Raw genomic sequence first — 27,894 nt, 5'->3', positions numbered from 1 at the left:
TCACTGAATACTGGTAGGAACCTCCTGGTTACACCAGCCCACAGGGGATTGTATCCGTCCGTCCGTCGTGCAGGGAGGGGCTGGGTGGGGAGGGTGGGGCTGGATGCGGAGGGGCTGGTCACACCGTGGTGCCCTTATAAAACTCAACGTTTAACCTACTCACGCCGGCTTGTGCTCGCCCTCACAGTCGGGCATATTTGCGGAATACACCACGCCGCCGTTGACCCTGGCCATTGACCGAGCAACCCAACGTTACTACCAGCTCCCTCCGCAGGAATGTGTTAGCCGCACCACCACCCCATGTGCTCGATGAAGATCGCGGCCAAGAAAAGCGAGGCATCGTGGATACAGGGGACCTGTTATAGGTGCATCTCTTCCCCTCATGTTTCTTGCATTTTTCTCGCGAGTGAACACATCCTGAACCATGCATCATAGGCTGGCAGTACACACCAATTAAGAAAATTGGTTTCTTTAGGCCACGTTGGATGTTTTTTTTTTCCATGGTCAAGTTCAACCGTGCCTCAGCACTCCAACCTGGGCTGCCTCTCATCCATCTTTGAAACTTGTCATGTAGTCTCGTGGCCACAAGCCTTCCCGACTGAAACTACTGTGCGGAGCAAAGGAGGGCCCCCTTGGCAAACGTCTTCCAGCATCTCCAAAACTCTCCTCGCCAGTCGTTTCCCTGGCCCCACCTTCTCATCAGCTCAAGAAACCTCACGACAGAGCTGCACTAGTTGCCAATGCGCGAGCTTTCAGTTCAGGGCAGCCAGTACTCACTTTTAAAGCAACAACAACCCTGTCGACAAACTTAGCGGAGCAATGCCATCCACCCATATGTACCAACACGAAATCTGCTGTCACCTGGTATGGACCTACCATGTGCGATATATCCACTTGGGTCAGGACAGCAGAAACGGAGTTTTTCCATCTGGAGCCCACGTGGTCTGGAACAGTGGGCCAATTGAAGTACACTCAGGCGTGACAATTGGCACTTTCAAGACTGGACTAAAAACATTTATTTTCTCTTCGGGTTAGATTAATTTAGCGTAAATGTTCTCGGTACCATCTGTGCTTCAGGTTTTTTTTGTCAATCAATGTAGAATTGATTGATTCGCTGTCCACCTTCAATACATGGCCTTGCCCAAGTCCACATCGCTGTGTTTTCCACTACAAAGTTCACTCTGGGCATCCAGAGAACACGAGAGAGGTCGACTCGAAATATAAAGCAAACACAAAGTAAACGTGAAGTATCAACATCACATTAATCAGCACGCACATGCACACAATAAAATAAAAGGGCATGACGTGTAATGTATTGCGTTGTTACGTGGGACAAACTTTATTAGAACCTTTTCAACAAGTACACAAGTGCAACAATGACAAAATAAATGCAAGATGTGTATCAGGCCGTGTTCACAATGTACACAAGCAGCTGTCATACACATGCAATAAACAAATTAATTAAAATAAACCCTGATACAGGTTCCTTCACCACTCCTTCGTCTCAGTAGAAACACCTCACCCCCAGCACACAGAAGGCAGTTTAATTTCTCTATACAAACCCGAGGCCAGAAAGAACGACACTTGTGAAACACTCGATGGACAGCAGCCAAGTATTTGAGATTGTGCAATTTGTTTCATTAAGCTGTGACGACATTTAAGGGCATATCAGTGGTGGTACGGAACATTAGGTTTGTGAATAAGGCATGATCTCAAATATCGGCATGCAATTGAGTGACAATTTCTTCCATGTTTTATGGAAAAGTGGCCACATTGTCCACACTGCCCAACTTCTGCCTCTGCAACTCATGACGAGCAATCAGCTTTTACCCATTTTGGAAATTAGCTCATCGCAGATCCTCGTCAATTCTTCTTTATCGTGAATCTGAAAGAGAAATTGCATCAATTTAGAGTTACAATTGAATAAGCTCATAGAATAGTCTTAGCCACTGATGTAGTCAAATAGTTCTCCTGGATAATTTCTTGAGACGGAACATCTCTTTTGGAAGGGTTGTGCTCGGTGCCAATAGACACATTGCAAGCACGTAATGCCACGTATACAAATAGTTTCAATCTATAACCTACGGGATGCATTTATATAATGTATATCGCACCCAGTTAAACTTTGCAAATTTCCCCCTGTAGTAGCATGCAAACAACTACAGCCTCATTTGGAATAAAACACCTGTGTCTAAGAACTGCAGTAATAAAGTCACGCGACTTACCTTTTGCTTCAAGCTGACTTCTAGGGATTGCACCTTCATCTGCTCTTTGCGCAGGCTGGCGTCCAATGCCAGGCACTCGGTGCGCGCCTTGTTGCGCACTTGAGCTATATCCTCGTTCGCCCTGCAAGGCAAGAGGGCAGCAGTCAGTAAAAAAATTAACCCGTAAAAACAAAGTTTTTCACTATAAATCCTTTATATGCGTGCGGCTAGTGTCCTCTCGTCCTCTGGCTTGAGATGGCTGCCACCTATGGGTCAGATGATTGCCTGCCACCATTAAGCAATTGGTAATTAAATGTAATTTTTTTTCACCTAAAAAGTGTAACATTTTGGAAAAAAATTTTCAGGAAAATAAATTGTCACGCACAACGAGTCTGTGTGCAAAATGTCAGCTCGATTGGATCACGGGAAGTGGGTTAAAAAACGACCGAAAGATTTGGACGGTCGTAAGTGCGCAAGCAAGCAAGTGAACTTAATATAAAGGATTTAAAAAGGCCTCGCAACAAAGACATAGCCACGGAAGTCGCAGACACACAGTCACAGATGAGAGGAGCGACCACTGTATGCAGTAAAGTGTGCCGCTGTGTAACACGGCAAGGCGTAGCGCAGTGTAGTATGGTGTGGCTGGTAGTAAGATTTATTGTGGCGAGGGCATTATGGCATAGTGTGGCAATGCGGTATGATATCGTGTTGCTGCAGCGTCTTTGTGCATGGCAGTACTTGTTGATCTTCTCCTCGGCATGCGCCTTGAGCGCCTGGTACTTTTGTTCCTCCTTCTTGAGACGGATCTGGGCGTCGTGAGCATACTTTTTCAGCACTTCCTCATTCTAAACATGGAGGGTGAGAGAGTGGGCAGAATGTGAAGGAGGACTCGGAGCAGGGATGGAATGGTGAGAGGGAGACTGTCTCAAGTGACAACACCTCAAAGTTGTGAACATAACAATTTCAAGGAAATCCTGAGTGGTACTTTAAATAGGTCACCACGCGGACAACAAGAAGACATGACAATATAATTAGGCTCTGGTAAAACAATGCAATCCCTAGGTCACACGCACCACCTGCCCTTGACAGGGAATCGTTGTTGCTGAATATTTAATTGAGCACTGTACTGAATAATTGAAATCCGAGTATGCGAGTGTGATCTGTAGGAAAGTGGCCGACCTACTGACGAGTTTGTTGGGAGTTTAGATGCTGCAAACAGTCTGCGAATGAGGTCTCCCCAGACCAGGCAATGTAACATATAACAACGCACTGCCCTGAACACAACTTGGTAGGAGGCACACCAAAACTACACAACACTCAGGATGATGCAATTCAGCGGTTAACATACCTCAAATTGACCATCTAATTCAGTGGTTCTTAACCTGGGGTGCACGCACCCCCTGGGGGTGCGAGACATGGCCAGGTTTTTTTAGAAGGTAAATCATCAAAACACGAATTAAGCACGGGCACGTTAGCACTACTTTGTTTCATCAAACCTATGTAAGTATTAACATTATAGACTTTTAACGATTGATAACCAAAGGGGTGCAAGGCTACAATAAATGTTAAGAAACACTGATCTAATGCTTGCCCTATGTCAGTCATGTGAAGTAGTAGAAGTAGTCGTAGTTGCTTGATAATATGAGCATCATTCTATTGAAGCAACTTCCCCCTGAACCTCTCAATGGATTCGCAGTCAATGCCACTGGTTGTTCTTTTCCCTTCCCACAAATATTGAAATTATACAGTGATAATATAGAGTGTAAAAACTGAAATTTGCAACCAAAAACAATTAATTCAGGAAACATCTTCCCAAACCATAATCTGGAATAACCAATTCAGGCTGTAAAGTTGAAGCAAAAATAAAAACAACAATTCTCTCAAATCTACAAACACAAGAACAACTAATTCTGTGCATGATCTGCATTAAGTTTGCAACAGACCACTATCTGCAAAAAAAACATGACATTGTAATAAACATTGTACAGAATAAAGGCATTTAGAAAAGCTGAATTAATATCATCCAATTGCTTGGCCCTGCAATTAATCATGACACATTCAAATTGCTGGAGCAAAATTGTACCCGCGAGAGGCCGTATAGCAAATTGGCCGCCGACTTATTTGCGAGCGGGGTGGTGGGGGGGGGACAATTCTGACCTGCTTGAAGCCTTCCATGACCTTCTTAATCTTCTCGTAGCGCTTGAAGAGCTCCGAGAGAGACTTCTCCACCGAGTTCAGGTCCGCGAGTGCCTGGTCCTTCTCGCTCGTCAGCTGCTGCACAGTGCGCTCGAACGCCGCCTTGCCCCGCTGCTCGTCCTCTGTGAAAGAGGCCACACGTGGCCTTCGTTAAGGCTTACGACTTTGGCAGCGAGGACACGCGGGTTACAGACGTTGCTCATTTTAAGTCTGAAATCTTGGAAATTCCTGTGGAAGTCCATTCGATTAGGCACGACTTTTCTTTGTTTTGTTTGAAGAATGCAAACAAATTAACAAAATTCCTCAAATTTGCCACTTGATCTTATGTTTAATAAAAAAATGGTTATGTAAATGGTTTTATAACATGAACATATATTTATTGATAATAAAATAGAAGATAATTTGAAGGCGGGGTTACCGCCTTGCCTTAACTATTACATTTATATGAAGTGTTCTTTTTTCACACCTCAGCCATGAACTTTACTTAAAGTTACGGTGCCAAAAGCAGTCTTAGTCGTCAGCACCACGTTTGACACAATAACACAGAGGCCCAAACTGTTCTAGGACAGCAATGATGGCAAGAGCAGAATAAGAAAGACATTACTGACAGGAACAAGCTAATGCACTATTCTTCGGTTCTTTCAGTGAAGTCAAGTAGATAAAAAATGATAAAATTCAATTTTTTTTTTTATAAAAACCAAAAACTCACGACGTTTCGATCGCAACACAAACGGTCGTCATCAGGCGGAGAGAAGCTGCACTAGTTATAAGGCACAGGTCGCGTTGCCACTACGTAGGTTTTCGTGGTTGCGTTGTGTAGCTCTGATGTATTGTCAGTTTGTTCAGCTTTTTGTTTCACGTTTTGTTTTATGCTGGAAGCTTCTTGAGAATAGAGCTACAAAAGTGAAATTAATGTTGGGTCTTCCGATTATATTTTTTTCGACAATGCTTGAGTCACATCCACTACCCTCAGATCTAATTCCACCACCTCCTTTAATCTCATCCTCTGTCTCTACTCCCTCCTGCCCTGCACTTGTAGCATCTCTAGAGGCCTTCTAAACAATTGTATTGCCTTTTCCGCTTCTCAATACATGCTGCACTAGCACTTTAGAATGTCTTTAACACAGCCGCACTGTAATTAGTTACGACAGTGAGGTTTTACACACACACAGACTTCTCAAATCAAAAGATGCATGCCAATTACTTCCAGGGGGAAGAGAGTCTCAGCACATGATGGACCTCACCTGCAGCCTTGCACAGCGTGCTAACTGATGGAACATTACCACCCCTTTAATAGTCATTACATCTTGGCAACACTCTGATGGGGCTCCTGAAAATGGTGTTTTATCGTAGGAAGGTAATGACATGCAATAGAATATTGGTGTATTTAAATACATCACGAAGTTGCGTTACGTTTCCAAACCAGTCAATTATAATATGTATTTTTGGGCATGCAGGTGCAGATAAGTAAAACGCCATAGACGGTTTCGAATGCTCCTGCAATCTCGTGTTCACATTCTAAAGATGATTCTCTTATCCATTACAGCTTCAACAGTGTTGTTTGATCCTGGCCACTCAGTGTTTTCGGTCCTTTCAGCTGGTACTTAACACCATGCTTTGAAAATATGCAGCCTATGTTCTAAACCACTCAACGGTTATATTAATGTATCTGTGTTGCAGGTTTCTCTTCAAATGGAAGCATAATTTACACATGAATAAAAACTACTGGTTGCAATGTAAAACTGGAATCGAGCTTTTCAAAGGGAATGGAGTTTGGAAATCTATCGATTGTGTAACAATAATCCAACAATTTATTTTGTAAACGTTAACCACACTGCTATTATGAAAATGACTAAAGCTGGATTAAAGCTATATATTTCCAGAACAGTTTCCCATCCAAATCTGACTGCAATGTGACTGCAATTTATTATGCATTTTATTTCAATCTGAAAGCTGCTAGTAAAAGATCCAAGTTTCATGTACCAATTTTAAATAGAAATAAATAATTAAAAACGTACCCATCATCTGCGCCATCGCCACTTCATACTCCTTAAGGAGTTTTCTGAAAGACAGGAATTGGAAATGTTAACCATTTGCAAATGTATGCACCTCTTTTTAAATTATTCCAGCATTCAATTTGAAATTAAGCTAAGACTGGAGGTCCTCACCTCATTGTCTCCAGCTTCTCCTCAGCTTCTCCGCATTTCTGTTTCCACACGGTCGCTTCCTGATCTACAGTAACATTCTACGGAAAACATGAGCTTCATTTAGAAATCCATTTCCCAGCGGAGGCCAAACCGATGCTTCCATTTAACATGCATTTCTTGTTGCGTGCAGAAGAGCAGCATAACATGTGGATGCTGTATATCAACTTTGTGAGCAACACCAAATGGAGAAAACACATCAATGTAATTGTGCTAGTGTATCACATCCATTATATAACCAGTGACACTGTTTACAGATACCACGCAGATTACCTCTTTCAGTCAGGCTTAAACGATAGCCAAGTCATGCTGACACTGCTGAATGAATAGACTGCACTTATATACGCAGCGAAACAAACACATGAATGGTTCGGACCAATACAAATTTTCCAAATCAAACACCAAACTGGTCTGCATATTTTACTCACTTTAGGCAGGTGTTTATCACACATATCCGGTACAAATGTTGTAGAATTTTATATTTGAATGCAGGCTAGGGGTGGAACGGTGAGACCAGTGGTTAGCGAACTGCGCTACGAACCCAGCACTGGGCCGCAATTCGATTCCTGGCCACGGCTGACATCGTGATGTATCTGCCTGTTACCAACCTAGACAGACCACACGGCGTGGTGACGTTTGGTCCAACATCCCCCACGGCCGACGTGGCGCCACGGGGAAGCATTAATTCAGCAGTGGATTAACAAAGGAATGTCAATGTTAGCGGGGAAGCATTAAATCCAGCACTGGATTAACAAAGCTGCTGTCGATGTTATTTCAAATGAGAAGTATGGCTTTTGTGTGGTGTACAGGCAGGCGTGTTGCCAGCACCTTGTCCCTGGCTGCCTTGAGCGCCGTGTCCATGTCGCGCTGGCTGTACTTGAGGACGTCCACGATCGTGTCACCATCCAGAGCGGCGGGCGTGCTCGCTACCCTCTCCAGACACTGCCAGGTCAATAAAAAAACAAACGCAAGAGCGGTAATACGGATCAATACTGTGCCTTGCAAATGGCAATCACAACAGAAGTGAAATGCCACCAGTCAAGTACAGTGGATACACAAGATATGCCGCCTCATTGTACACTTGGCTCAGGTGAAGGTCGACACGGGCATTGTGTTCTTCAAGGTATGCGCCTGGCTTGCTGCGTTGCGGGAAACACATCGTGGAAAAAAACTAATAAAAAGATACAACGGTGCCACTGTTGTGATTCACGATGTTTAAACTGACGACGAGTCACATGCCTTGATGAACAACAAAAACGTGTTAGTGAATGCAGTGCTCTATAGCTTGTGTTAAAAGTACACCATTAGATCTATGGACAGCCAAACATGCCCATTCACCTCACCACATCTTTATAAACCAACCAAGATAGTTTAAACAAAACTCATGTATAACAACGGTTTACTGAAGCTACCTTAAGAATGCCACGGAATCAATTACTGCAATCGTAAATTAAGGTTATCTTCATTAGTAACGTTTAGTGCAGTTATGTCAATACAACACTCAAAAGCATGGACAGAGTTGCATTGTAGCTTTGGCACAAGACGGATAACATCACAATGGTGCGAGATCCTTAACAAAGCTCACCTGTGAAACCTTATCAGGTGATACGGAGAGCAGATCCACCTTCGCTGCAGCCATTGCACCGGCCACACTTTGTCCGGATACCGCAGCCTCTTCACTGGGCCTGCGTAACACGCACACACACACACACGTACAGACACCGAGCTTTAGTGGAAGACCTCCTGGGCAGGCGGCACCCATTCACGCAATGTTTTATCTGTTTTTTAGTTAAGTTTGCTTTTTTAAGTTAGACTGTTATCGTTTTGTTCTTTGAAAAGTCGACACAATGTTATCCGTTTGACAAGAAAAGTGCACTGCAAACACACCACCATACCTAACACTACCAACATGACTAATTAGCGTAACAACAAAATAAATATAATCAGCAGCAGCCCACCTCGCAGAGAAGAAACAGGCACAGGTGATGCACGCTGCATTGAAATCAGATAGCAGTAGACGACCAGGATAACCGTGAAACCTTGAATTCCATCGGTGGAACAACACCACCGGATGAGCGTTATGATACACTGTAGTTTTTGGAGTTTGGCAGCAAAGCAAGAACGGCAGAGCTGAGCTATAGGACCACACCCAACCACCACGCATGGAGCCACAATTCTCAAATTGCACCCCCAGGTGCATTCCATACCTGCCTGTGGCTGCAGCATTAAAACTAACAATCGTAGTTCGGTTATACTGAAATAATACTCCTCGCATAACGGCCCGTTTTACATTGTAGGTTTGACACTCGAATTATATCATGAGGCTGGACAGGCACAGTTTTATCTAATCAGCGCCCGTCAAGGGAAATCGCATTCCATTGTGTAGAAAACTACTGCAGGGAACTTTATCAGATGTCACAAATAAAAAAAGGGAGTTAACTGACACATGGGAGCCAACCAATATTCACACCGAGTGCCAAGTCTTCTTTCGGAGTAAATGTGGTGGACAAGATGAGAGTACAATGGGTAAAGTTAATAAACTGTATACAATTACTGTGCTGCACTCTGTGGCATTAACAAGGTACTGCATGTATCCGTTACAGATTTTTACTTCTATGGACCTCATCTATGACCTCATCTCTGGCTCTCACTCCCAAACAAAGCCAGTCTCAGGGACTACCATTAATGTATTTAAAAATCACATTGTCAGGCAAATTGTGTTTTTTTATATTTAATTAATTGGTATGGCTATTATCATCATCATCATGATTTAGTCAACAATTCTTCCGGTTTTAAAATTATATTTTTTAACTGTTGTAGACTTGCGGGTTTATTACCGTTTATGGATTGTAAATAGCCTTCAGACAACTTGCGATTAAAGGTGCTCTATAAACTTGTTACATGATTACTATTGCCATTGTTAACGGTTGGGCAGATTGTTCGACGACGACTCTACAATGGGTGGAGTTCACTGCACAATTACATCATGGCTTGGAACATGTTTTGATGGCCTCATTCAGATGACCTCATGTCTATAACACGTGACAACGCCAAGTATTGATTCATAGCGTAACTGTACTTTGTTTTACAGTGTTGGTGCGTGTGTATTTCATGAGAAACATTCGGTAGTGCAGTTACAGTTCATTATCCAACAAAAAGTACATGGGCACACAAGTGGTGAAAAGTAAGAGGGGGGGGGGGGAGGAGGGTATAAAACAATTTGCATACAAGCACTTTTTTTCCACAGCGTCAGGATTCCAAAGAGTTGAGCACGCTCCAACGGGCCACGGGGCGATGGAGTATTGCTTGTTACGGCACATTTTATTCAACTGCAAAATGGGATGTTGTCACAAAGTGTAATGTGTTGTGGCACACACACCCCCTATAACCTCAAGGTCGGTCACCTTTCCAACACGCAATAATCCACGGAACACATAATGACTACAGCAAGCATGCATGTGCTGAAGACAAAGGCTACATTATGGGCCCCTTGTGGCAAAGCAAATAAAAGCATTCAAACTAAACTATTTTTCTTTTAACAGGTAAGGCCCACAGAGCTGTGTCGATCTTTTGTTCAGGAGGGACCTACCCACAAATGATAGCTCAACAAAGTGGCTTATCACATGGAAATGTATAGCAGCCGAATACTCTAAACGTATGTCAATTCTAAATGTGGAGGGAAAAACCGGAGGACCCGGAAAATAAGCAAAGCGACCACGGGGAGAGAGAGGAGAGACACGCAAACTCCAAATACAGGTAGTCCTCTACTTACGATGGAAATGCGTTACGACGACCCCATCATCGTAAGTCAAAAATATCGTAAGTCGAAGATGGCCTAGCCTACCCAGGAGTCTTATAGAATGGTGATAATTTAGCAAAACAGAGCTATATACAGTACCGAACTGTATAAACTATATACTGTATGTATTTATTAATTACAATACTGTATTGCACAGTAAAATGTAAAGTAAAAAAAAACAAGGTAAATTCTTAGCCTAACGATATGAACTGCAATTTAATAAAGTTTTTTAGGAATAAAAACTTTTAACATGCATTGAACGTATCGTTCGCTGCTGCGTTTGCCTGCCGCGCGAAATTTAAAATATTTTACAATTTTGTCAGATCGCTATCGCCATAGGTAAAATCGAAATATCGTAAGTCGGACCATCGTAACTTGGGGACTATCTGTATACAACAGGTGTCAGGGTTGGGATCGAACCCTCGACCTCCTGCATACCAGGCGAGGAAGTTAACATCTCCTAGCCACCGTGGCACCCCGCATTATAAAAGCACACAGTGAATGAACAGCATGGTGCACGAAGGGCAGTCCCTGTTTCTCTAGCAGAGAGGGGGGCACAGAAACCTGCCTGTCATTCTGGCGCCTCTTGGTGACCGGACGAGTAGAGGCCTCGAGGTCGTCTGCCAGCAGTGGGTCAAACTTGACGTAGAGCGATTGCTTCCTCAAGTCCGACTCTGTGAAGCCACTCTGCACACAAAGACAAAGATCCCCCGTATAGCCTTAACAGACTAAGGAGGTGGGTGGCCAGCACCACTCTGCACACAGTGCACCAAATCAGCAACAACAACAAAAATCCAAGAGAAAAACGGATTAATAACAAACTTGGTGGAATCAAACAGCAGCTAGGAATGATGTGTCCGTGTGTGCGATGGTGTTCACGCAGCCTGCTGGGTGAATGACTGTGGGAGCCGGATGGTAACACGCGGCTGGTGCTAGAATTAGTGACCGCAGTGCAGTGCCCACATTAATGTGTTTAAAGGATATGATTGGTTTAATTTAAAATAGATTTTTAAGATTTGTCTGAATGTAAACAACTTAGAACATGTATGGCTATAATCTACACATGTTGTGTACCCTAGCATCTTGAGATACTGCTGGATTTAGATGCTATGTAAATATAAGAATTCAAATTTGTGTCAACTGCTTAACAAGTTATACTAAACACTAAGCTTACTAAAAACAACACGCTCCAAACACACCAATGCTTCATAGTAAGATTTATTTTTCAACCAATTTGAACTAGCAACAGGTCTTGCTTAACTACATTAAAAGGTACTATTATTCTTTACCTCATTTAGCCCTACCCAGTGTAATTTACAACACCAAACGGCACTCTCTCTCTCCAAACATGACTCACAACACACGGGGCTTTGTCACAGGGTTTTTTTTTTGAACAGATGACGTAATTGTACACAAAAATCACCATGATCTGACAAAGCCAAACTGCCGCAGCTGGCGTGAGCAATAAATCAGTCGTCCAACCGACTGCACATTGTAACGCCCGATCACGTCTCAAGCCTCACACCCATTTGTTGCAGTCCCATCTGGCCGTGTGCCGTGTGTGCGGGCGAATTACCATTCCGAACTGCTCCAGGTAGTCAATCTCCAGCATCTGGCCTCCGCTTGGCATGGCTGGGGCGCCCGATGCCTCTGCTCGTTTGCCTGCTAGCGAGCCGCATGGCGGGGGGAAGGGGCGCAGGGTAAAGGCACATGAGACTCACGGACCCGGCAGCCAGATGCGGGTACTGCCAGAAATCTCCGAGCTAGCCGAGTCACCGGTTCTGAGCATCCCATGAACATGAATAAGTGAAGAGGCCATCATATGAGTGACGATCACGATTACTCTGAAGAGTGACATTAAGGGCTCCTGTTGTACTTATTTTCCCTGTGTTGACAAAATAACGTCATTGAGACACATTCTAAAAGCCTCGGCACCAAACCGTCCCTGTATTCAGGCAATTTTAGTGCCAAGACGACACTCATGCTGAACACTTGCCAATAATTAACCATCGGTTAAACATCCGCAAACATTTGTCATAGAGCGGAACAACTCAAATAATTAAATGATACAATTTAAACATCAATAGCTGCGCAAAACAAATACAGAGGGAAGTGACCTAAGTGCAATTAAAAACAAGTTGCCACTATTACGGGTACCCGTGTATTTAGCAATGATAAATGAGATTCACTGTTGCCTTGGGTCCAAAAGGTCTTAAAGCAAACTAGTGGCCCATTCAAAGACTTCTGCTCCCGAGTGTAGCTCAATAAACATTTCGATGCACTAGTCATGCGCTCATCGCTGCATACAAGACATACACATTGCTTTTCTAATGAACATCAAAGCTCAGAGACCACTATTAAATTCCATGGCCAAGAGCTTGTTTCAGGTTTCTAGACAGTACCTCCAACAATCAGCTCCCCTTGCTGCAAATGTAGCAGTTAACATTTACACAATGGCACATGCAGAACTTGTATTCTGCAAGCTCAATACAAGTTATGCAGCTCTTCAAATTAAACAAGGCCAATTTGCACATTACTAAATAATCAGATGCTTTTTGTCAAATATTAGTATTAATAATGCTGAATCAAAATCGAACACTGCAATATAAACAAAACGTATTTTTCACGACAATAATTTACAACCCTTTGTCAATTCACTGCTGGATAAAGGCATTCCTTCCCACAACATGCCAGTTGTGGGAGTTATTTGATCATACTTCACCAAGATGGTCAAGATGGATTGGGGAAAGGTGGGGGAAGCAGGAACGGATCAGATGTCACTGGCTACCGATGCTAGCTATGGCCATGACTAAAGCAGAGAGGTCACTGGAATTATAAGCAAAGTGTGCGAACCACTGCTCTATGGCTCACCCCCTCTTAACAATAATTACTTAGAGAAAACCTTACAGGCTTAATGCGCTTCTTGAGGCGGGTCCTGCTTAGAATGTCTGACCAATTACTTTGAGTGTTAAAACACGTGACGTAAAACTGAAGTTTCCTGAAATACGAGATGACCGATTATCCGGAGACGGTAACAATCCAAGAACTGTTGACCTTTAAGGATGGCCGCGACTTTGGGGGAGAGCCTTCATCCAGCAGCTATTGCTCATGAACAATCCAAACCCATCACACACTCCTTACCCTACCTCGTTGCACCACCTCCCTCTAAATACAACCTCTTTCCCACACGCTAAAACAAAACATCAAACCAAAAAGCTTTTCGGGGGAGGGCAGCGGGGGCAGTACCAGGAGCGGGCGATGCATTTCCGTTTCTCGTGGCGCACAAGACGGCCTCGTCCTGCCGGGCGGCGTCCGGGGCTCCCGGCGTGGTCTCTGCCGAGTAACCGTCGAGCGAGAAGGCCGTGGCTTTGGCGGCGGCCGACGACGCGCGTTGCATTTTCTCTTCGTCCGTGGCGAGGGCTGCCACCGCTGCGTCGGCATCCAGGTCGAGGGCTGGGTCCTAGGGCCAGCAGCAGCAGCAGCAGCAGAGAGTGGGGGTGTACAGTGGCACGATGTCGATGAGACGTGTTCACATGTGGGCGGCCATATGCGCAACGAAATATCAACAACTGTGTTGGGCGGTGCTCATCTCCAACAGTAAGCATTGAAGGAATGTCACGGAGTTATGGCTAAGGGCCATCCTCTAGACTGCTGTACAACAACAACAACGCTGAATTATAATAAGTGTAGTATTTATCAAGCTGCAGAACAGTCGTTATTAGCATACTGGACTATAAAGGTTGCAATCCGAGATTAATTCCCAGCAATGGCTAACAGCGGGGGCCAGTGATACGTAAACTGGTTCGTGGCACTGGACATGAATGTATGTAGCCAACCGTGCTATCAATGACCAGCATGGTGAAGTATGGTCAAAACAAACTCCATGGTGAACATGGTATTGAAATTCCTTAATCCTTAATAGTTTTCCATAAAATGTATTCACTATAGGTGGGGCTGTTTGTAGATGCAATGCCAATTCATGTTCATGCATCAGACATTGTAAACGAAATGAGAAAGGTGTGGGGAGAGTTTGTTCGTAGAATATACCAAGGCATATGAATTCAGTTTTCTAAGAGAGTCCGTAGCCCACTGAAATAACGAAGCAATTAGAGAAAACAGCATTTCATCTAAAAACACCCTCTATGTATTCAGCCAATCTTAATACAAATATTAAAATCGTTTAACTTTCCTCAACGATAGGGACCCATAACATTCACGATATTCCATCTGTTGAGAAGAAAGTCAGAGGGTCATTTGAAATGGGTAGGGTATCTACAGATGGTTCACCTCTTGCACATCTGGAAATCATCCTGCACACGTGATTAACAACCATGCAAGATACCTGCCCCCAAACACAATATAATGTTCATCTGCACTGGGGCGTGTATTCTCTTGGATAAACATTCAAAACTCGCGCAGAAAATATATACCTGGGCGTTGTCGGAGGTGGTCGACGCGTTCCTGAACCGGTTCTTCACTCGGAATGTAGCTCTGCTGACACAGTAGAATTCATGAGCCTCATATCCCTCACGATAAACTACAACTGTGCCCTCATCTCCAAACCACTCTCCACACCCGTACACTCTTATCATGGGAAAGTGAGTGTGCGCGTCTGTTTGACGGTCGATTTGAAGATAAATAGTTTCGGACGATACTGGTGCCGAGGGCAAAGTTGTTTCCCCCCCCCCCAGCCAAACCGAACCGTCAAGACGCTTAAACATAGAGCGGCACTGAACGGAACTTTACGACGAAAAAACACAGAAAGGCATTGGTTGCGAGACAATGACATGGTGACGAATCCAACAACGCACAGTATCTTCTTACAAAGCGTGCTGTGTGCACGAGTTAACTTCGTAAAAGCAAGATATCACCAAAGGCAAAACGTCTTGTCTTATAAGACAAACCGCACAGCACCACATATGGGCCTAACTTTCATATAGGCAAGCCCTTTGTGTTCTTCACACGCAAGCCGGTTGCTCGAAGGTAATCATCAATTGATACTTTTGCTGATTAGGGCTTTTGATTTAGAACCACAAATGTTAATCGGTGCTGAAAAAAAATCAAGGGTGTCCTTTCAATGATGGCATTTCTCTCTTCGGTATAAATCGAGGAGGAAAAAAGTGAGCTGCTCTGATTAGTTCCTGAACAAGCCTTCCAGGACGTGGAGCGGAAAAAAACATCGGACACCACCATGCCGAACAAAAATACGCGGGCACAACTCGGAAACACATCAGCAGGAAACGGGTGCTCCTTTTGTGAACAGTTCACTAAATTGAGAACCAAAAAAATTAGGTAAAAAAAAATACCTTTGCAATGCACACACTTTTATTCGCATTGGGATCCCAGGATGGAATACGCATTATACATTTGGATTATTATTATTAAAAGTAGAAAATAAATGCTTTAGACCCTGGAATTAATCAAATGTTGAAGTGCTCAATAAAAGTAGGGTGGCTCGCATAAAGAAAATTAAACACATCGAAAGGAAACAACCCATTTTTGATTAATTCCGGGTTCAAAATAATGCATTTTCTACTTTTGAGTGCAAATAAAAGTGTGTGTGCATTGCAAATCTTGTTTGTTTATTACCTAACAATAGTTTGGTTGTGGACTTGTTGGTCTCGCGCTAAGGAAGAAGAAGAGGGCAGTGCAGCGGCCGCTCCGGCGCCACAAGGAGCGGCGATAGAAGCACGCCTCTCATTGGTCAGAGGCTGGCCAGCAACAGCTGCTGTGATTGGGCCAGACGTTAACCGTCATAGGTGGACGCCATCATTTGTGATTTTTTTTTCAAAAGGGAGGGGGGGTGAAATGTACGATTATTAAGTAGTAAATTTGATTTTAAAACATCAATAGGACCACAATGGGCAGGAACCTGGACTGTTTTTTTCGTAATGAAATCTTGAATTGTCACGCGAGGCGGCGAGTCTGCGCGTGTAGAAAATTTCAGGTCATTCGGTTTCGTAGATCCGAAGACATTAAGCGTCAAAGATTCCAAAGAATATAAACAGACAAACATGGCAAGTTCAATGAAAGTGTGTAAAAAAAAAAATACGCAAAAAATTAACCCGCGTCCGAATCAATGGACTCACGATTTAATGACGGCTCTCTTCTTCTTCTTCTGTGAGCTCTTGGAGCTGCCGTCCTCGCCATCGCCCGACTCTGCCTCGCTGCCGCCCCCCGCCACGTCTCCCCCGTCGGGGGACTCGCGGTGAAGGGGCACGCCGGGCAGCTTGACGCTCGACGCCAGCGAATCCGCCGCGTCACAGTGTCCGCCCGCGTCGAAGGAGTGCGTCGCCTTCATGGGCACGGGGGAGCCGGGTAACTGCGACGTTGTTGCAAACGGATTAAAATTGGAGTCCTCCAGTTGGCTGAAGTCCATCATGTAATTGCCCTTTATTTGAGGTCCATTGCCAGCGGTAATTAAATTGGTATCGGACTTCTGGTTGGCTGAGAATCTGGATGGCTTCTTTACTCCGAGTCGCGCGGCACTTTTATCCGGAGATTTGTTCTTGCCTTTGGAGACGTCTCCACAGAGCTTCGCCGATCCCAGCGACGGCGAATACCCCGCCGACATGTCCTCCTCGCTCCCTTGCGACGACACCTCGTCTATCTCCTCGGTTCGCAGCGTGCCGTCAGACACGAGCGTTTCGGACTCTGTGGACTCGGCAGCTTCGACGCCGTCGAGCGGCTGGTCGCCCCGTGGCGTCTCGCTCCCTTCGACGCAGGCGGCAGGAGGCTCGCAGTCCTGCTCCTGTGAACCGTCCAAGTTCAGGCGGGAGGGTTTGAGCGTCTCATCAGCCTGGTCCGTCTCGAAACACTCCGAGTCGGAGGGAGCCTCTTGGTCGCTCAAATCGCCGACTCGACCGCCCCCGTCCTCCGAGTCATCGTCCAACGAAGCGTCTGAAAACGACAGCGTCCACTCTCTCGTCATGCGTCCCGCGAAACACCGAACTCTCCGCTCGTTTGCTCATCAATAAACAGCACGGACGTCACAGTGGTCACATTTCATTGACAGAGGATAATGACTCCTATTGACAATAACTTACATTGCACAGTAACCTATTTACCGATGGAAAATCAATTAACATTTCACGTAGAAAATGTAATAAACACGTTTAACATTTTTTTCTTCCTTTTGCAGTCCAATAAACTGTGCAGGAGAAAACACCAAGCCGCCAAAATTACTGTGGAAATTAAATAATCATTCTCAGATGCACAGTATACACAGTATTTTCAGGTTGCACTGTACAAATGTCTACCGTGGTAGAAAGGCTAAAAAGTTCATACAAAGTTCCCTAAACGAGACCAGATTTGCAAACCGTGCAAAATGTGCGGCCACCATTTGAGCCGAAGTCTCCGTAAACTACTGTAACAGAGGCTGTTAAAGTCAACTTTTGGCTCGCTTAGGATATTCGCCGAAACAACCATCACTGCGTGCGTTAAGCAGCCATAAAAGCACAGCACTGTACTGACGTGACAATGCTCCCACGTAAAACATTAATGTCACGCGCATTCTTACCAGCAAAGTTACAACCCGATTGTTGTTTGGCATTACGCGATGTCTGAAACAAAGCACCGTCCCAAACTGCACCACCTCTCGCTAAAAACAGAAGTTTTGCTCACACAGCAGCAGAAGCTCCCAATACAAAACATCACAAATGTTCACTGTACCACCACCCGCCACGCCAAGCACACGAGACGGGGGAGAAAACATCAAGACGACGCAGACGCCCACAATACGCGCAAACGATGAACCTCGAAACAGCAGAGCGCGACACAAAGTTGGTGAACAAACAACCCAAGACGACCTGCCGTGCCTGCGTGTGCGTGCGCGCAAAGTTACCCCTGAGCTGCTCCATCATTCCGCTTTCACCAACAGCTCCGCGAGTGCACGCGCGCGTCCACCGAAGACCGACTGACACGGGGGATGTGACATCAGCCTGCGCGTGGCCTCGCATTTCTCGTTTGACAGTCGATTGTCCACTGCCTCCCACGCCCTCTCCCCACCCCACCCACCCACCCCGCGCACACAAACACACAACACTGACCCGGCCCAGCCAGCCCCGCTACAAGAGGCTGCCAGCCGGAGCTGTAATGTCCAAGGGCGGAGGCGGGCCGCGTGTACACGCCCAGGAACAACGCCATTAATTATACACGCAGCGTGGCCTGCGCCTAATTATTCAAGCGTTACGCAATGTTACAAATTAGAAACGCAGCGGCAAACTCACAACGGCTCCGTTATGGCAAACTTTGTTATTGTTACACGATTTCTATTAACTCACTCTGTCTGTTGTTATTGTTGTTGGATCCTCAAATCTTGTAACTCAATTTTAACCCACTTCCCAATGTGGCATCGACTGCAAACTTGGTATACTTATGTCATACTGATGACAATACTATATTCTATCATAAAAAAACAACTTTAAACATTATTTTTTACATGTTATGTTTCGGCTTGGGTCTAATTGTCCACGCTCAACTGACGTTGGCTGTAAATCACGACAGCCACTGACGTTGTGGCAAGCCTCGGGGCCACTTCCTGGAGTCGTGGAGTTCTGCCATTACTAGTAGGGTACATTTCATGAAAGCGTGTTTAAAAAAAAGTTTTTTTTAAAAATATTACTTATTTTTTTTAAAGCCGTCGGTACGTAGTTTGTAAGTGAGACAAACACCTTTTTTGACATGTTTACATTACAATAATCACAACAGGACACCCAATTACCCGTTTTATAATTGTTCTATAAACGCACCAAGAAGTGCGTTTATAGAATGGGGCATCCACGTCATATTTGTTTTAATTGATAATTATTTAAATTGCACATCCAATGAAACGTGTTGTTTTATTTATAATTGTTCAATAACCACACACAACAACACACACACACACCAATGGTCTTGGCGATATTGTCACCAACACGAAATCAAACCGGTGCTTCATGGGACCGATATGGTCACCAACACGAAATCAAACCGGTGCTTCATGGACCGTACGTTCCTGGCGGCGTGGTTCATAGTTCACAAACGCACAGCAGCAGCAACAACAGCGCGTCGCCTTTCCTCGGGAGAGGTCTCACGGCGTGGATGTAAGTGGGCCCCAAACAGCGACATTTCCGCTTACGACACGCTTCGCACTCCCTGCACATGTTGCCCCGAGACACACAGACACACGCCTGCACGGTTACCAATTACCAGAATCTCTCTGTACCTTCGTTAAAAAAGAAAGAGAACACCGCATTTTGCGTTGCCACGACCACCTTCGAACTGTTACAAACTCGCTATCCCACGCGTGCGGGTGTCAAAACAGCCCTTTGTGTATCGATTATATTCGGACGAGGTGGATCGCGGCGAAAGCATAATGAGACTAAGGCGTTATACTGGTAGGAACCTCCTGGTTACACCAGCCCACAGGGGATTGTTGTGTCCGCCCGTCCGTCGTGCAGGGAGGGGCTGGATGGGGAGGGGAGGGTGGGGAGGGGTTGGGTGGGGAGGTTGGGGATGGGCTGGGTGGGGAGGGGCTGGGTGGGGATGGGCTGGGTGGGGAGGGGCTGGGTGTGGAGGGTGGGGAGGGGCTGGGTGGGGAGGGGCTGGGTGGGGCAGGGGCTGGTCACCCCGTGGTGCCCTTATAAAACTCAACGTTTAACCTACTCACGCCGGCTTGTGCCCGCCCTCACAGTCGGGCATATTTGCGGAATACACCACGCCGCCGTTGACCCTGCAGGCCATTGACCGAGCAACCCAACGTTCCCTACCAGCTCCCTCCGCAGGACAATGTGTTTTAAAAGCAGTGCTGCACTATGTTCGATGTCAATGCGTATAGTGTACAGACTTCATGAGCACGTTACCAATGTACAGCGCCCATTTATTCATTTGCCAGATGGAAGTCCACCAACACAAGCATGTCGTGTACCGTATAGAAATACCGTAACCGACACCTGGGCATCAATCGGACAGCCCGAGACAATCGGTGGCTTTGACTGGTATAACACCCTGTGCATTTTAGGGGTTGGCCTCGTAGAACCAAGCAATATCAGTGGTGCTCACTGACATATTAATTCCACAACAAAATGTTGCATGCAAAAACGGTAGAGGCTGAAGAAAAAACGATCAGAATCTGCAGCGTGCCTCCAAAAGCACTCTTTTACGCAACTGTAATCAGGGCGCACAGGTTATTTAACTCCTTTCATGCGCAATGTGACGCTTGCTGGCACCTACGCACCATGGAACCATCTACAGAGAGAAACTGACATCAATAATTCTGCACTGTATATACAGTACATTTACATGCGCACATTGATCAGTGCCACTGAAAAGGTGCAAAAATTTCGGCCCTTCTGTCAATCCACTGCTGTGTGAGTCCCTCCCCGTGCTGTGTCGGCCAAAGCGAGTGTCTGACCGTACTTCTCCACGTTGGTCAGAGCGGTTGGTGAAGGGCGGTGGGTGGGACCCAGAAATTGTTCAGATATCACCATCGGATGTTGGGATTCAAACTCGGGTCTCTGGATTCTCCGCGCAGTGTGCGAACCGCAGTGCCCAGACCTACACCACTGCCTCCGACTTCAGTAACATGTAATACCGTACACGCCAGAGTTCGTACAATCAGCGTTCCAATAATCTGCGAATCCCCTGGAATTTTGCGGATTATTGGCGGAAAGTGACTTTCCCCATCATCCGCGGCACACCGCTGCGGCCCGCAAACCGTGATCCGTAGCAGCGAGGAGCGGGAGGGCTAATGCAACGCTGTAGGGAAAGATGTATTTATTTATGTTGTGAGAAGTCAAGCAACGGGACTTGTTAAGTAGAAGACTTGGACGTGAATTTTTTTCTTTTAATTGAAAAAAATCCTTCAAACATAAGAACCAAAGTGCAGATTTTCACCATTTGGGTCTAAGAATATTTGTAACTTCGTAATCTGTGAATTTATCGCGGATTAATGGAATCGGGCAGCTAATTCCTCCAATAATCTGCGTCGGCGCTAAATCTTTATTGTGGATTATCAGTCCAACCTCCACGCTGTGCCACAGACTACAGGAACTACGATACGGTTCCCAATATCAACGGGGATTATTAGATTCCTGCTTTACTGTATTCAAACACGAGAGAGTTGTGAGAAATCGGCTGTAACAATTCACTAACCCCACCTAATGTTCAACAAGGGGAATTGCACATTCATGTTCTCGTGGTAAAAAACAAATGGGAATTTACCAGGTCACAACTTTCACGATTCGTTTTGATTTGCAATCCCGATATGGGGTCGTGTTCATTCACAAAGTATTCACGCATTTGAGGTACAGAGTATGAATATTTGCCACATGCGCAATCCTCATGTGGACACGTATGCACCAACTGTATATAAAATCATACGCGTTTGGTATGACATGCACATTGCCCTTCTCTCCATCTACCGGTGGACGAGAGCCTCCTCAGCGCAGGTTGGTGAAAGTGGCAAGCATAGACGGGGAAGCATAGAAGTACGGTACAACACAGGGCAGTCTCATGCATAAACTACGGCCGCTACCCAATTTCTCATGCCCACATTTGTCGGCCTTGATGCTTTGCAAATTTTAAATCCACGACGTGGCCATCGGTCATTGACAAGGTGCGGATGGCTAGCAAAGCTACACACAATCAGCGAGTGTTTTAAACCGACGAGCAGCGAGGGAAAGTTGTAAATACTTTGTAATGCGAAACAGATGGTAACCCTAGGGCGTGCGCGTCTGTCCCAACGCACCGGGCTGGAATCACGAAACTTAGCACAGTGAGGTTTTTGACTGCATGCCGCTTGTGCGTTGACCGTCGCTCAATCGTGTCGCGTCATTCAGACGAGACACAATGGGCAGGCCGACCTGAAACACCCCCCCGCCGCCGCCCCTTCCACCTATCTAAACAAGACCAGCGGTCAGCAATGCTTGTCATCCGAGAAAGCCAACACTCTCAACCGTGTCCCACTCAAACAGGGAAACAAAAGGCATGGCTAACGGACTGTGTTCCCAAGCCGGTTATTAAAGAATTCCAACTGCAGTTAGGTGCACATGGTTATATAGCGGTGTCTGTGCACGATTCAAGGCATGACGCTCACACCATCTGTACGCGCTTCCAAGCGATCCGTTAAATGTGCCAGTGCTGGCAACGTGTACAGCGATTTTTTCAACTTCTTGTCGGAAAGGCCAATTTTGCTGGCAAAACGATTAAAAGTTCAGATGGATTTATTACGAAGCTGACCAAATCTGCAAGTGTTTAAGAGATTATAGATTTACGAAGGAGGCCAACATTTCATGACTTATGGCTAACTGCAAAATACTTCTTGCAGATTTTCTTCACCAGAAACCTGACGACAGTACACCATTTGAAATAAACAAGTTCTCCAGCTTAATTATTTTCAAACTCTTCCACGCAGCCAGCGTTATAGGATGCTATTAGCACGACGCTATATAAAATGAAAGGATTATTGTTACTAGTCAGCGGGCGGTGTTTGGGATGTTTAGCATCTTGCAAACGAGTGAAAGTACTGTATATATAAATTAAAACAAAACCTTCGCTTTTATACTAAGCCAGAAACATTACGTTCACTTGTACACAATAACTAAGGCACCTACCATGTGCTTATCAGCACCGACAATGACTTTCATGGGCATTCAGAAGCATGTGCCACAATGCAAGATAAGCATATCTTGAAATTTCCCATATGGTGTAAATATGGACCAGTACACTCACACGCTTATGAACAAACTGTGATCACAACAATACAGTAGAGCGATTATATTGTAAGTGTTAATGGCAAGTCCATGTGGCACTCATTAGGTACAATCTTCCGACAATAAATAATGAAATCTTCAACTGAAAACAATTAAATATGCTTAGTTGCTGTACAAAAATCAAATGTGAACAAAGCACACTACACGCATGCTTTGGATAGCTCAGCAAGTACATTACAATGGGAAATACTTTCTGTTCCACCAGACAAGGCCATCCCATGAAAGTTGTTAGGCGTAAAAAGCAGGACTTGTGACGACATCCAAAATTCACGATCCATCAACCAACCGCGGCAAACGGAGAGACGCTCCCCGCTGCGATGTTAGTGGTGTCAGCGAGCGTGACCTTTTCCTCGGCGCATTCACACGGGGAACTTGTGACTGTCTGCATCACGCCACAGACATCACAACGCGCCTCGCATTCCAAACAGCTGGTATTTGTTTGAGGACACGGCCTCGGTTTAACTGAACGTACGCTGAGGGTGCTCCGCTCTGCCGATTGATTCCCATCACAGCGTCGGGTTAGCGGACACGAAAGCAAAGCGTCTTCTTTTTTACCTTACGTGATTATTTGCATGAGAACATTTGATGTGAATATAGCGGTACGGCCAATGCTTTTATATATATATATAATTTGCTACTTAGTTTTGCACAGACCTTTACCATGGCCGAGTGATAGCGTGTTTGCCTATTGTTGCAGAGGCTCGCGATTAAGCACCAGTGGTCGCCCTGGTTAATACTTCACATGTATACATTCTTCAGGCGTATTAACCATAAAACGCGTGCAGTCTGCTTCACACTGGGTGTTAAATATCCCGGGAGGTTCTTTTGCATCGTGCATAGCCAACCATGAGCACGGTTGGCTACGTACGGCGTGAAAGAAGCGCAAGCTCAATTACTTCCTTTGAAAAACATTGCAACGTCACCCCTACTGTGAAATTATTGAAGACTCTACTCATCTGTGAAATGCAGTGCCCTCGCAAAAGCCTTGCACTATTAGAATGGCACAGATACTAAATATTCATCACAATGACCAAATTACCCCCATATACGCCCGACATCCAATCCCGTCAGACCTCGGAAGATGTAAGCACGGTTGAGCCTGGATTGTACCTGGACAGTTGTAGGAAGCATTGTGGACAGTAGAGGGCAGTGCAGCAACAGCCTCTATCAGCAGCGAGTGAGACCTGAACCAATCCTGGGCCCCACCTTCACCAACCCACACTGGCCAGCGTGGTGAAGTATAATCACATAACCCTCACTGCACCGCATGCACGGCTTGCGGAGACCCTCACTCAGCAGAAGATTGACACGTGGGCATGGTCATTCATTGCTTAGAAAACTATTCCAGTACAGAACCCTCCTCTTATCTGCAGTCCCATTACCCACGACTCCTATTATCTACGGGAGCTGTAGGAACCGCGAAAATTATCATTATCCGCGGCCCTATTGCTTCCTATTATATTATCTGCAGTTACCTACAATTGTTTACCCATGATGCATTGCCAAACGGCGTCCTAATGCCTCGGAATCTTTCCGTGGATAACAGTTGCGTAGAAAATCTCCTAATACCCACGGGTTTTCCGCAAATTAAAAAAATAGCTGTGATCAAAGCAAGGGCAGCACTTGCTATGATCACGAGACCGACGCGAATACCCCAGACACGGGGCAACGCGCGCACACACAGACACAAATACACTGAAGGCACACGGAGAGAGACAAACAGGGAGAGCCACGTTGAGACAGACGCAGAAATGACGACAGAGTTGATGACAGAGACAATGAGACTGAGAGACAGGGAAACTCTTTCCTGTAAGTGCGCTTGGGCAGAACAAATTGCTAGCTACTAGCACGTACAGTACACGAGTTGAGACTCGTGTACTCTAACACCTTTGCGTGTTTCTGTCTTTGTGTCTGTATATGGGGAGCGGTATTGTAGCAGTTAGCGCTACGCTGCGCTATGAACCCGGCGACCTGGGTTCGATTCCCGCTCATGGCCAACATTAGTAACGATTATCTGAACCGGTCCTGGGCCTCCCCTAGGTCGACTCAGCCTCAAATGAGTACCTGGTGCGGTGTGTAAACATCGCCACTGGGGAGACAAAGGCGGTCGGACGTGGTGCTGGCCACCCACCCCCTCGTGTACCGTTCCGGCCTTCATAGGTGCTCGCTCACAGCACTTGCCCCTACAGTCTGTTAAGGCTATACGGGTGATCTTTGTCTGTGTATATGGGTAGCGGTGGTGCAGCGGTTAGTGCATTGCGCTATGAACCCGGCGACCAGAGTTCAATTCCCAGGCATTGCTCACATCAGTGGCTCCGTCTGTCTTTATTTGTGTCTCTGTCTCAAAGGGTCCGTCTCCCTGTTTGCGATGAACCAGGTTACCCGAGTGAGTGATATCCGAGCCAGTACTAGGGGACCCCACCTCCACCAAACTAGCAATAACCAGTGAGGGGAAGTATGGTCAAACATCCCCCATGAATAACATGACATGAGGACTTAAACCAGCAATGGACGGACCATAGAATGTAAATATTCGTAAAAAACAAATACCGTACCGTATATGCAAGACTCATTGCCATGGAAAATGTTACCAGATCCCTCGTGGAATTTTGGAATCAACAAGTTTGAATGCCCAACACCTGGCCTGCACACACACACGTATGCACTAAACAGTGAAGCATGCGGCTCCACATCACAGCTGATGCACATTACATCTGCTCGGACCCAAAACAACAACAGCGACGACATGCAGCTCGTAAGGCGCTTCTCCTGCACGTCCCACGCGTTGGTCTGCCTCATGTTTTCCTCCACGTTCTGGGAGCTTCTTCGAGAGGTGAATCGAATTAAGGAAACCTACACGGAAGTATAACGTCCCTCTAGATGTTTTACTTGTAGGCCTCACCACCCGCCGGTTAGCAGATAATCCAACAGTGTCAATTGTTTTTTTTTTCAAAAGAAGTGGTTCAACCCATGTGGGCAATACAGTAGATCGTCATACAGTGGATCTCATCGATTATCCGGTGGCGCGGGATTTAAAAAAATACCGGATAATCACTATTCAAAATATTGTTTTGCCATATTCTTGCATAACACTGTTTTTAGGTGTTGTGTGTATGTTTTTTAGTGTTTAAAATGTCTTTACTATGTGAAATTGGAATAAATAAACGTACAAAGACAATAATAAATATGCTACTGTAAAAAGTTACATCAAGTGATGCAGCAAATCTGGTTGTGATGGTCCCACCTGATGACGGAGACTTGTGTTGCCTCCGAAACGTCGTGAGTTTATTGTTTTATTTTTATTAATTTTAATTTCATTTTTTTACCTACGTGACTTTACTGAAAGAACTAAGAGTATCAACTGTACTATTTGGGGCATATAAAAGTGGTGCAATGGTTCACGCATTGTATTATAAACCCAGGCCAGCTAGGTGAAATTCCCAGCCACGGCTGACGTGAGTAGCGTGGGATACTTGAACCATTCCTTCACCAGCTTGGCAAGGCATGAAGAGGTTTTTTTTCAACAGTGGACTAACAAAAGCGTTGTAATTATGTAGATGTTTTTTTTTATAATACTAAGCAATCATACCGGCTTTAACATGAATTACCCTAGGCAAAGCCTCAAATCTGGATCTTCCACTTTAATAATTAAGCAACAGATTAGCTCAACTTAAGATAAACAACCCAAAACATTTATGCGACACAAAGCTTTGGCGAAATGAGAAAAACAGAGCTGGTGTTATGGCGAAATGCACTGTAGTTAAAATTGAATCCTAACAACCCAATATGTTGTCTATTGCAGAACACAGAATTAGTTTGAGGCACCAACATAACTTGATATTATTTCTACACATCAATGCTTAACAGAGCCCCTTGTATAACAAACACTATTGTGTCCTTGTAATTACTCACGATGTGTGTGTGCCAGGGTTCAGGACATGTACTTATTTGTTTTGCCACGTCTTGGCATATTCTCTATTCGAGTGCTTTGTGACTGCAAGCACAGTGAGAACCTTTGTATCCACGACGAAGCTATATTTGTATAGTTATGTATTGCTGCTGAGAATCCATGAAAAGGTGCCAGGACAGACAGTAGTGTGAAGCTAAAAAGCTGCTTCAGTGTCCAACACGAAAGAACTTCACTTTCTCTCTCGCTCTGTGCGAGCCGAGAACCAGAGGTCGCAAACGGGTTTTGATTCCTTACCCGTACCCGGCCGCACCAGGGTCGCAAACGGGTACCCGTACCCAGCTGGGTACGGGTAGCCGGGTATCGGGTAGGGTCCGGGTATCGAGTACCCGGTTGCGACCTCTGCCGAGAACCCGGCGTCCATGTACCACGACCTGCTATTTTCCATGTACCACGACCTACTATTTATCCATGTACCACGACCTGCTATTTTCCATGTACCACGACCTGCTTTTTAAGCATTAAAGTTGTATGTTTAAGATAGGAATTCCAATTGGTTGTTCAACTCGTGAGAAAAAAATGAAAGTAGGTCATCCGTGACAAAAAGAAAAACGTACTCAGAAGGAAACAGGGCTGTGCACTGTACGTATGTTGAACTTCTTTCGCACCGTACCGTAGCGAAACGTGCTAAAATCGGAGGTTGCGTGGGGCAGGGCAACACACAAAAACACAAAGCAGTTCTAAACACAAACTAAAAACACAAAAAGTGGTACGTTTTCAAGCAACAAGATATCATGGGAGGGGGGGGGGGAACCACACCCTTCAAAATATC

At 45.3% G+C, this 27,894-nt stretch overlaps 1 protein-coding gene across 3 annotated transcripts in view; it reads right to left on the bottom strand.

Annotated features, from left to right (window-relative positions):
- Nucleotides 1-1,315: 1,315 nt before the first annotated feature.
- LOC133343338 (transforming acidic coiled-coil-containing protein 3-like) overlaps nucleotides 1,316-27,894 on the bottom strand; it is a 29,955-nt gene continuing 3,376 nt past the window's right edge. The window contains exons 1-14 of one of the 3 annotated variants that reach the window (XM_061552867.1): nucleotides 18,247-18,372; nucleotides 16,493-17,303; nucleotides 14,834-14,894; nucleotides 13,650-13,863; nucleotides 11,980-12,068; nucleotides 10,972-11,090; nucleotides 8,190-8,289; nucleotides 7,433-7,546; nucleotides 6,569-6,645; nucleotides 6,419-6,462; nucleotides 4,362-4,522; nucleotides 2,943-3,049; nucleotides 2,226-2,346; nucleotides 1,316-1,885 (exon numbers count right to left, since the gene is read on the bottom strand). In XM_061552867.1, the coding sequence (XP_061408851.1) occupies nucleotides 1,820-1,885; nucleotides 2,226-2,346; nucleotides 2,943-3,049; nucleotides 4,362-4,522; nucleotides 6,419-6,462; nucleotides 6,569-6,645; nucleotides 7,433-7,546; nucleotides 8,190-8,289; nucleotides 10,972-11,090; nucleotides 11,980-12,068; nucleotides 13,650-13,863; nucleotides 14,834-14,894; nucleotides 16,493-17,303; nucleotides 18,247-18,361 (2,199 nt within the window). In that variant the 5' untranslated portion in view covers nucleotides 18,362-18,372 and the 3' untranslated portion in view covers nucleotides 1,316-1,819. Of the gene's footprint in view, nucleotides 1,886-2,225; nucleotides 2,347-2,942; nucleotides 3,050-4,361; nucleotides 4,523-6,418; nucleotides 6,463-6,568; nucleotides 6,646-7,432; nucleotides 7,547-8,189; nucleotides 8,290-10,971; nucleotides 11,091-11,979; nucleotides 12,069-13,649; nucleotides 13,864-14,833; nucleotides 14,895-16,492; nucleotides 17,304-18,246; nucleotides 18,373-27,894 lie in introns of those variants that run through there. The other 2 variants (XM_061552865.1, XM_061552864.1) reach the window with 2 other exon arrangements.

Source organism: Lethenteron reissneri, chromosome 17 (assembly GCF_015708825.2).
Source record: "Lethenteron reissneri isolate LAM-NWPU_2019-01 chromosome 17, ASM1570882v1, whole genome shotgun sequence".
In the NCBI taxonomy this organism is placed as follows: domain Eukaryota; kingdom Metazoa; phylum Chordata; class Hyperoartia; order Petromyzontiformes; family Petromyzontidae; genus Lethenteron; species Lethenteron reissneri.
Note: the sequence above shows the minus strand (reverse complement) of the source record. Positions and strands in the feature narration are given on the sequence as shown.